The 11,799-nt window shown below is 39.5% G+C and overlaps 1 protein-coding gene across 5 annotated transcripts in view; it reads right to left on the bottom strand.

Annotated features, from left to right (window-relative positions):
- The window catches only part of ncanb (neurocan b), a 193,811-nt gene that overhangs the window by 33,652 nt on the left and 148,360 nt on the right, over positions 1-11,799 (bottom strand). For 4 of the 5 annotated variants that reach the window (XM_020612265.1, XM_020612264.1, XM_020612267.1 and 1 more), the window contains one exon: positions 4,992-5,105. In XM_020612265.1, the coding sequence (XP_020467921.1) occupies positions 4,992-5,105 (114 nt within the window). Of the gene's footprint in view, positions 1-251; positions 357-4,991; positions 5,106-11,799 lie in introns of all 5 variants that reach the window. The other variant, XM_020612268.1, reaches the window with a different exon arrangement.

Raw genomic sequence — 11,799 nt, 5'->3', positions numbered from 1 at the left:
AATGGATTCTGTTTTTCACAACTATAACTACACTGATTATTAAAAAAGAAATACTGCTACAATATTTGACAGAAAATTGGGATTATACTCAATTTTAAGTGTATCACAGACAAAAAGATGCATTATTCTAACCTCAATAGCAATGACAACAAAAACCTATGAAAATATAATTGTAAAAATTGCAGAACAACAAGGCGTTTCCTCCTCTCTATCATTACATTCACTGGAGGACTTCAGCACCGTCAACTCACTATTATTGACTCTCAGATGGGATCACCATGGTAACAGGCCAGAGGGAGCCAGCAGCGGACCGGATCTACCCAGCATCCGAGGCTGATAGCTCACACCGCATACACCTGAATATGCAGAGACACACACAGCAAATGAGACGGAGAGAACCAGATCACTTTGAGACAGGGACCAATTTGATGACATTTAAATGGATGGGAGCCTTGGTGGAACGAACAAGTTCATTTCCACCATTACCATTTAGACCTCCCCCTGGATATCAAATAGAGATCAAGCTAAAATGGCAGAGTGATGCCTGTTGCGAATTGTACTTTTCACAGCTGAATCCTATATTTCTGTGAGCACAGAGCGGTGAGAGATAAAAACAAAAGGAAAAACAGACTTTAGATTTATACAATCAGACATGCTGCTCTCAATCAAGCATGAAGGCAGCAACGCAGCAGGAAAGAAAACATATGCACAGGTCCAGTACAAGTCAAACAAGAGGCACACTGTGGTGATGCATATGTGTGTGTTTGAGGAAGAGGGGAGAGGGGAAAAACAATTTATAGGGTCTGAATTTTTGTCAGGCTCAAATTGGTGAGATCAAGCATTTCTACATCAAACCCTTTTATAACCTCTCTTGCTTTAAAGAACTTTTTTTCTCTGTTTGCTTTTTTTGTGACCTGCACTCCAGGAGGGGCATGAATGCTACCCAACCAAGAGGCACAGCACAACATGTACTTAAGTAACATTTAGTGTGATGAATGATCAAAAAGACCATCAAGAATAATCACAACCATAGAAGCAGAGGTCAGAATATTCTGAAAAATGTTTCAAAATCATTGGATCCTACAATGCAACAAAAAACATTTTGTGTTACACCTCCCCTGGATGGGGAATGCCCTCATCTAATTCCACCATGTCAGTTTGTAACTCAGGCTTTCTTTTTAAATGTCTTCACAACTAAGATGACATCAACATTTCCAGTTTGACAAAGCTCCACCAGAACCAAGAAAGGTACTGTTCTCACTGGTTGGGAAGTTCTCCCCATTAAACTGTTAACACATGTAAAATAGAGGTAATGCCACTTTAATTGTGACAAAAAAGACAATTAAAATGACAATGATCCATCCTTTATCTATACTGAGTATCCTGGTTGTTAGGTTTCGGGCAGGGAAGGACCCAAATATGCAGACCCGGACTAGAGACTAGGATTACAGTTTTTCACAGTTACTTAGACAATAAACCCCATTCTCTGAGCCAAATTCTCAGTAGCCTAAACAAATTTGTCAAATAAATCACTCTTTCTGCAAAACCTTAAACAAGATCAGGCAGTTAGACACTGTTTGCAAATCGTATGCACTCTTTTTGCTAAACTCGAACTAAAACACAATTCACACTGTTATGAACTTGTGTTGCAAAACACTAAACACAGGACAGCAAAACTTAAATGCAACTAAAGCACAGTTGTCATCATTTACACACAGTGGTTCAAATTTGTTCACACTTGTTTCTAATTATGTGATGGGCAGGTACAAAATATAAGCCAGTTCAAAGTGTACAGATGGCACGGGTGTATTCCTCAAATATGGATAACAATATGAGAGGAAGAGGAAGAGTGCGTATATGAGGCGGTAGATGAAGAGGACAAGGACGAGGAAGAGTAAGACCAAAAACAATAATTTCAGATGAAATTAGAGCTACTGTGATAGACCATGTTCTCGTGCATGGAATGACAATGAGGCAGGCAGGACAAAGAGTTCAACCTAACTTGAGCACATTCTCTGTGGCCACCATAATCAGGACATACAGAGAAGAGAACAGGTAATTTTTATATATATATATATATAGGAAGAGCAAGAGGTTCTCATTGACATCCAACTCTGTGAAATTCAGCAGTTATTGAAGATAATGTAAATTTTGAAGGAATCAACAGTATAACCCTGGCCTCCAACGTAACCGCATATGCATGAAGCAAGTATACAGAGTACCCTTTGAACGCAACTCTGAAACAGTCAAAGATCTACGACATCAGTATGTGCAAGTAAGTTCTGTAAATGCTGAGACATTTTCAGTGCTGATGCTTACAGTACACTTCTGAGCTTCTAGCCTACAGTTACTGTAAAGTGCGCTATGTTATTGTGTATGTAAATCAGGAATGCATACAAAGACACTTGTAAAAGTCTTTCAGTATCATTTACGGTACCATGGTAAATGACTATTTTCATTTACAGAGTGTTGGAATTGGATTCCATGGAAAGGCCCATGAATGGATTTTTGTAGCTGAAGCCGGACTAAATCATATGAAGAGAAGAAGGAGAGGGAGAAACGTAATTGGCTAACGTGCAATAATGGAAGTCCCTGGTCAGCGTGGTGGCAATGTCAAGCCTTTGTGCAGCCATAAGCAATCATGGGGTTCTCTATGCACATGCAACCTTGGGGCCATACAATACTGAACATCTTCTCACATTTCTGGATGGTCTAAGAAATGGATGGTTTTGTTTGAGTGAGAGCAACATGATCATCAGCAGTAAGTCCAACCAGTCTATGTCGTGGTCTGGGATGTCAGCTTTCACCGTGGTGCCCGAAAACACGAGTGCTTCAACAACAACCAGCAAATTTTAAATGTGTTCCTTCCACCATATAGCCTTTTCCTCAACCCAATAGAAAGGTTTTTCTCTGCACAGCAGTCTATGACCAAAACCCATGTACCAGGGAAAGTGTCTTACAGGCAATGAAACTGGCCTGTGGTGACATAGACGTGCAGTGTTGTCAAGGTTGGATCCGCCACACCAGAGGGTTTTTTTTTTTGCCCATTGCCTGGCAAGGGACAACATTGCCTGCGATGTAGATGAAGCCGTCTGGCCGGGCCCAGCTCAAAGATGTGATCCTGAGGCAGAATAATCTTTCTGATGTTTTTTTTTCTTCTTCTTTTTTTTTTGATCGTAACATGGTTTCTGGCAAGTTCACCATACTTTTAGGTGTGATTTCTTTTGTTTTGTGTATTTTTTTACTATATACAATAAATGTTCTTTTGTAACTACATGCCCTGGATGCTGTGTTCTCCATTTTTTGATGTAGTGTCTAATGAATGAGCTGCATATGATTGACTCATGTGTGTGTGATCTGAAAGCATTGTTTGATTTTGAGTGCTGGTGAAATAAAAGCAAAGCAATTGTTTGATTTTACCAGAATAGTCAGAGGTTTCGTGAATTTAGTTTGAGTATTTGGATTTGTGTTTAAGGTTTTGAGAAAATGAGTGGTGGTTTCAACAAATGTGTTTAAGCAATTAAGGAAAACTGTAAAAGCAGATGCTCAACCTGACACCGCACTACAGACAAGTAAAGAAAAACACATAAATATGTCAGGGAGCAATAAACACAAAAACCAGGGAACCATACTAATAATTATCAAAATACAGAGTCCGGAAGACAAAGTAGGGGAAAAATCACAACTTACAAGAGTACAAATAGTAGTGATGTTATGTTCAAAGCAGAGGGCTTGACACAGTATCGACCTTTGAAATCAGAAGTATTATGGCAAGATGTTTCGATCCCGGTTTTGAATACAGGACTGGGTTATCAAACTCTCACCATGCTTATAAATGGGCCCAGTCCCTCTACACTTCGGTTATTTTGAGAGGAGGAGAGTTTTTGCATGCGTTATCGCTATAGTTTCATTGACTGACAATCAGGGAGAGTGAGCTTTAGGTAGGATTAGCATAAAATAAACTGGCATACACTCACATGTTGTGTCTGCACTGTATCCATAAATGCAGAGACAACTCTCATTGGGTTACTTAGATTTAATTCTTCTCAGGCATGATCTGGACTTGTAAGGAGTGTCTCTGTAATTTTAAAGGAAATTTACAGATTATTAGCAACGGACACCGAAAATGTTGATATCCTTATGAAGTGGGGCCACATTGTATCACATCTGTGTGTTCAGGTATGGGTGAGTTATGACTCCCGGATGGAGTACAGACTTGTAATCTTGCATTTTGGGGCTCATGGCTTACGTCTCTCCCTCTGTGCCCCATTTCAAACCTCCTGGTCTACCCTATTATTATATAAATGAGTCATTTTATCTTCCCATTAACATTTTTCATACATTATCAGTTCTTAATTTTTTTTATTATATCAGATTTTGAGACACTAAATAATACAAAAATCTGGGTGATTACATTAAATCCAATTGAAAATCAATTTAAACTGATCAATTTCTGTTACATGGGATTTTTACAGATAAAATGGGTAAAAAAAAAAAAAAGATCAATAATCAGCTCTAATGTTTTTACAATGACACATTGGTGATGTGTTCACGACCCCTTTCTCTCAGGGGAATTCCAGTAATGAGAGACAAAACCAGCTGGACGCAGGTGTTCTGTGCTAAAAAGATACATTATTCCACAGAGCATCCCTCTTTCTCCTCCACTTCTTTGTCTACATTCATCTACTTTTCCACCATCTCTTTCCACTACATCCTCATTAACCCCCTAATCCTCCATCTGCTTGCTTTGTCTCCACCTCTGCCTCAGTATCCTGCTATTTTAGCACCATCTTACTCTCATGTGCCACCTCCTGATACTCCTTTCCGATCCCTTTTACCATCTTCATCCTGCTCTTTCCACCCATTCTTTTTCCAAATTTTTGCTTATTCCTTCACTTGCCTTAATTCTCCATCTCCTCTTTCCACACACTCCTGAATAAAGTGAGCTAGTGAGCAAAATGAGAAAGCAGTGTTTTTATGCAGATTGTTACCTTTCTCACAAGTAGCTCCACCGTAGCTGGGCAGACAAAGACAGACAAAGGAGTTGATCTCATCTATGCAGGTTCCCCCATTCTGGCATGGATTAGACTGGCAGTCATCAATGTCTGGAGAGAAAATGGGGAGAGAGTACAATAGAGAGGTTAGAATCAAGTTAGATACAGGCACACTTTACACACACATGCAGCTACCTGCCCACAGCTTGTTACTGAACAAGCCCCTGGGAGATCAAACTTCTGAAGAGATTAGCGGTGTTTCTGAAAAAGTTATAATTAAAGCGAATTGATTGAACCTCATCAGCGAGTGGTTTGGGAGGCACTGAAGCGTATAATGTTAATTGCAATGTGTTTGCAGGACGTGCTGCAGTCCGCTGTCAAATCTGAGCCATGAGAGCGAGGGAGAGTATAGAGTGGGGTGGAGGGTAAGTGAGAGGGAGGAGGACATTGAGTTGGACATTGAACTCACGTTGCCAGTAGCTATAAAAACTGTGCAGACCCATAGAAGTGACCAAAATGAAATTGCTTGCTGTACATATTTGCACACCATCTTTGTTCACATTCACATGCAAATCAACACACTGACTTTCAAACCACAGGTGGATCAAATATGTAAGAAGGACCTCCAGTTAATGTATTTTTATCACAATCTCTGTAGTTTTAATGGTGATAACACTTATGAAAGTATTTTATTTTTGTTTTATAGTATATATTCTTATGTTTTCTCTTGTTTGTCGATTCCAACCACTAACCTTTATAAGCCAGAACACACTGCAGGGGATTGTCAAAATGTGCAGTAAGATTGTAGATGTTTCTTATAATAGTTTATCTGACCTGCATAAGTTTTGTACATTGAGGAAGGCTAGGTTAATCTTGGCTGATTCCAGTCATCCTCTTTTTAGTGAGTTTGTGATGCTCCTGTCTTGTTGATTCAGCCTGCCGGTCAAATCGACAAAAAAAAAATCTGTGGTGTCAGTGGCTATTAGCTTAGAGCTGATGAAAACAAGGGTGGGTGGGGGGTGACAGAAGAAAGGTGATATAACGCTGTGCTCCAGGGAAGTAGGGAAGTTTTAGTGTTGGATGACAGCAGCTGTGCAGGCAGACAGCATTTGGGGAGGAAGAATGTGTCTGGATAAAACAGCATGACAGCTTCATTGCTGGTACGGCACATTGGGCTCCTGTCTTGTAGGAGTGAGAGGCCCCACCTGAGGAGACAGAATGAGATGGTATTTGTGTTGGTTTTGTGATGGCGGCGCATATGCACGCAGCGGCCCAGGGCCCCTTGGCTCCAAACAAAATTTGCTGTACGTGTCACAATGTTACAAACAAAGCTTCTTCTTCTTCTTTTGTGTGCAGGCATATATTCATGTCTCTATTTGACTCATGAAGGGATAACATATACAAAGAGAATAAAATAACAAAGCAAAGGAACAGCAAGAGTAAAACACCTCCCAAATCAAAGGGTTATAAGTCTGGTTTCCTCTTCACTATGAGGACATTCAGTGCTCATAGGGTGCTTCAGGGCTGTAGACTAATCTATGGAGGGCAATGGTACCACTACCTCCACAGTAGTTTACTAAACATCGGCATCTTGTTCTTCATTTTTAAAGTCATTTTTCACATGTAAATAGTAATAGTAAATCTCTTTACTTATATGGTATGATACAATGCAATATGATTCTATTTTAATTACAAATATGGGTTGGGTTGTGTTGTGTCTGGATTTTTGTTAGAGAAACTGTAGGTAATGGATTAGGTCCGATATGAAGCTTTGCAGGTGTGCGTTTGCAAAATTGGACCCATGCAGGGTGATAAGAACTAACAAAGGTGACACTGTGGGCACTGGAAACTAATGTTCACAGATGTCTGAAGAAATTTAAACACAGAGATGGTCAAACTAATTGTTATAGTTAAACCATTCTTGTGCTTTAGAAGACTTGCATTCCAAAAGATAAACCATAATTGTAGCTTTTAAAGACAGGTATCCTCATTTCCTCATTGCCAATTTAATTGGCCTGGAAAACAAACAAACAAAAAAGTACATATAAATTTTAATTTTTCACAGATATGGTTTTTTGTCATTTTTGGTCAATATTATCACATTGATGTGTGTACAAGTGGTTGTTTTGGTTTTTTTTTAATAAGTTATTTGATGAAATAAAAAGGGGTACTTTTCTGGTGATATGACAGCTTTGACTAGGGGCCTGATACATTGCTCAGCTACTTGGTTACTGCTGCACAGAATCTGGTTTCAAAATGCCATAGTTTGGCTTCACTTTTGCATAGTAGAGGAAAGTGGTGACGCAGTGTCCATCTTTATACACATTGTATGACAATAGGACCTTAACTCAAGGCCCCACCTATTATCTGTTTCTATAACTTTCAGCCATGTCTTCATCAGTGGGAGGAGTTGGCTAAGTTGTTCTGGAGATGTCATCATGGATTAAAGAAAAACCTAGCTGGATCTTGAGTGAAGAGTCTTTTTCTTTTGTAAAGTTTCTATTTCAAAGGTCAGGAGTTAATGATCCCCTCTAATTGAAGTGTGAATACGCAAAACAATTTTTTTTTTGTGGAGTGGTACTCTCATGATAAATCTAAATATCTGATTTTATAAAAATATATCACTAACTGATGTGTACCATATTGTTCATCAGTACTTATGGTGTCTGCCTTCCTCTCCTCTACTCAGAGTGATAAGGGCCAGAGCACAGCAGGCATGCTCACTCAATGTCCACTGTGCCCGAATGGTTTAACGAGACACCCAGCTAACACATGTGAGTATGTTGTGTGTGTGAGACTGTATTTCTGCATTTGTATGTGTGTGTGAGACAATCCGTTTCTGGCTCACTTTCCAGTAAAACAAAATCAGGCCTGGGCACTAGTACAATCTCCAGGGAGTTGAGAAGAGCAGTGCTCCACTTATCTACTGGCACAGAAATGGATGGGGAGGGATAAACAGGTGCAAGCCACTGTGGATTTACTTGATTGTAATGTGTACATCGGCCCCACACAATGATAATGTGTAAAACCAACATAATTTTCTTTAGGGGTTAACTTGTTTGAATTATGTTAACAGAGGGAATATGAATGAACTGTATTGCATATACTAGCATAATTTGTGTAAATCCAAAGACCCGGTGAGTCCTTTTTTCAGTGTAGAGATTTGTCTCTGTGCTCTCATTGAAGTGAGTGGAGTCCAGGTGGATAAACATGACCATATATTTGTGTGCACCAATAGGGACTGAGCTATGCTGGAATCGGACTCTGATGACTGTTGGTGGTAGTTTGAAACAATATGACACCAATACAGTCTGGAAAACAGAGCTCAGTTTTCTTTTGATTTTTGCTTATTTAATATATTTTATAGTACAGAAAAATATAATTTGAAGCTTTTGGGGCCTTTAACTGACCCTAAAAATCATGCTTTGCAGGCCTGCAGTGGTTCAACCTCTCATCTTGCTGCAGTGGTGTAGAAAGTGTACACCAGAGTGTGTCACTATACTTCTAACAGCACTCAAAACCGCTTTTCAGGCTGGCAATTTGTATGTGTGTTCAATCATGTTTTGTGGCTTGGTTGCTATGCCTGCTGGTGATCCTTTTCAAGTTAAAATAACATACTTTGGTTTCACTAGAATGAACAATTAAACTATTCTTTAATGTCAAATGATGCTGACTTTTCAACTTGACAGTTCCTCTGATGAAACATTTTGCAGACTAATAGAAGATGGCGCTTCTAATGACACTCAATCAAATACCTTTTTCCTAATTTGTCATGATAGAAAAAAAATCAATCTTACATTTATATTTAGTATTTATCATAATGCTCAAAAGAACATGTTATAATGCTATTTAGTTCCAGAGTCTGAAACATTTGCATTCATATCTTTATTTCCCTCCTCATTAAAATGATATCTGACTTCTTGTTCATCTTTTTGGTTGCATAATAGCAAGCTGTTTGCATTTACCTACAATATTAAATAAAATTAAATGTCAAAGTGAGTCATTTGAGATATTTTTTACTTGGCATTTGTTGGCTTTGATACAAAAATAGCAACACTGCGTCTCTGCACCTGTCTTCAGAGGATCATTCTTAATGTGATTTTAAGCTGTTTTTGTGTTTGCTATGTAGCTTGAATGCAACAGAGAGGGAGTATAGATGCATTCTGCACATTATGAATGTTGAACCAACTAGAAATGTCTATTGAGAGGGTCATGATTGCATCCATTTGCCTGTCAACTTATTGACTGTCTTATTCAGTGCAATGAGCAACAATCCTTATTTTCAGGTGATTACACATTAATGAAGACATATTTATGCCATATTAAGCCTGTTTCTGTTAATACTGTAAATCCTCCCACATTGCACCTTTAAGTGAAAAATATCAACAGTAAAAAAAGAAAAAGGGGGCGGAAACAATCCCAGCCGGCAATTGGGCGAAGGCGGGGTACACCCTGGACAGGTCGGACAATCCATCGCAGGGCTAACACATAGACGAACAACCACACACACACACACACTCCTATGGGCAACTTAGAGACACCAATCAACCTAAGCTGCATGTCTTTGGACTGTGGGAGGAAGCCAGAGTACCCGGAGAGAACTCACGCAAGCACAGGGAGAACATGCAAACTCCATACAGAAAGGTCCCATACAGAAGCTTCTCACTGTGAGGCAACAGCGCTAACCACTGCGCCACCATGCTGCCCACTGCTGAACTTTTGAACCAGTAAATGCCACCCAGGGACATCACATCTGACAGGGTTGGCTGGAGGGCTTGAAGGGACAATATTAATGTGACAGAGGAAGATGTTTTTGCCAGCTACATGGAAGAAAACACATAACATGCAAGTACACAGTAACGCACACACCCATACAGAAAAATGCTCTCTAACAAATACATTGTGTGCCAATGTGCCCCCTTATCCACCAGAAGCAGTGACAGATCTTTTCACCCTTTCTACATTCTCCTAATTGCCTTTGAACGACACAGCTGACATTATGTAAAAATAAATTGACATGACATCCTGTAAAATGGAGGCTTTGAAATGGAAATATTTGACACACAAAGGTTTTCGCTGAAAGGCTCTTTGTGTTGTCATCTTTCATTGTGTGAGGCCCTGGATGATTGACTTCCTTTAGCTAGTTGAGGGGCATTGACATTTCCATGCCCTTCTACAAAGATGGATACCATTCTCTTGAACTGCTACTCGTCCAAACAGCACGCCCACTCAGTGGACCATGTTGTGTTGTGTCAATAACCCTAATGCTGCTGGGTGCTGTTTGCGTGTGGCAACATCAATCAGTATGAGCATACAATAATTTTTTTGTGTTTATGTGAATGCATGCAAGAATTTGTGTGTGGACAGTGCAGGAGGGAAAGAAACCACACACACCAATTCATAAACCTCGTATATTTTTTGAAGGACGTGTAAATGTCATATTTACTGTGAACATGCAATGTCACCTAGTTGTCCTCTTGCATCCCACTTCAAACTTTATGGGGCAGGAGTGTGTGCACTAATCAGTACTTTTATTTTAACAATAGATCAGATGACTGTATGACCTACCTGAAAATATCAGGGTCTGTTTTTTTGTAATGAGGAAACATGTCACCCAGTGCAGCGGCGTGCTACACTGATCTGTTTTATTTAATTGCTCTTGAACAAAGATGGAGGTCTGTGGCACAGGCAAACAAGGTAATCCAGGACTGACAGGCATTAACAGTGAGTAGAGGTAATTTGTTGTTAGTTTTAGAGTTAATTAGGGTTTAGGGTTAATATCCTACGAATACACAACACCCAAGGAGGTTTGTGAACATTTCATTTAAATACATGATTTTCCTATAACATCAGATCATCAGAATTTTGTATAATTTGACTTGTGACTTGCTTGACCTATAGCAGGTACTCAACTTGACTTGCTTGATTCTCACCACAATAACTTGGGACTGACGGTTAAGGCTTGAGACTTGCACACATGTAACTTACTCCCACTTCTATTGATTATAACTTGATTACTGGATAAAACGATCCATCTCAACGTCTGTTTTAAAGCAGTTCTGGAGCTTCGATCATGCTGAATGATCTTCTTCACCAGGTCTGAAAGCTCCAGAACAGCTACTTAATGGACCTTGTGTTGAATGTATTTTGTCAACTGCTGGTCAAGAATAAACTCTCCGTCATACCTTTTATACCAGACAAGAAATCTACAAATCACGTGCCATGATTGAAAACTGCACTACACCTGCTATACAGAGGCTATATTTTTAGTCATCTGCTGTTTTCATGATTAAGAATGAACTTTTTCAATGCTTACAAGTGAAGTTACAATATGTTTATTAAATATATTTATAGTTAATCTAATAAGCAGTATAATGTTTTTGTACTGTATAGGTAGTGTAGCAGTATGTCTACTAGCATTTTTAAATTCATTTGAGTGTGCCTGTGGCCTTCAGCAATGTTTGGGTGCAGGTGGATTACAAAGGGATCAGGATCAGCAGGGAGAAGAGGAAACAGACAGACTACACAATAGCTTTGGCACAGCCCAAGGCTCTGTACTGCTCTCCAGAGAGTACTGCAATGCCAATCGACTTGTCAGAGGAGCCGCAATCTGGAGAAAAGTCATTCATTCTGGGGTTTCTGATGAAAATAGAGAAAAATGTTTCTTCCCTTTTGCTTGGCTAAGATGTCAGGATGAACGGGGATATGTTACCTCACCACTAGCCCCAGATGCAATTACATCATTGATCCTAGACAAAGTACTGAGAGCTGCATGCAGGCAATGATCCAAATCACTAGGGTTTGC

This window comes from Monopterus albus, unplaced genomic scaffold, assembly GCF_001952655.1.
Source record: "Monopterus albus unplaced genomic scaffold, M_albus_1.0 scaffold122.1, whole genome shotgun sequence".
NCBI lineage: Eukaryota > Metazoa > Chordata > Actinopteri > Synbranchiformes > Synbranchidae > Monopterus > Monopterus albus.
This window is presented reverse-complemented; position numbering and strand designations above follow the sequence as displayed.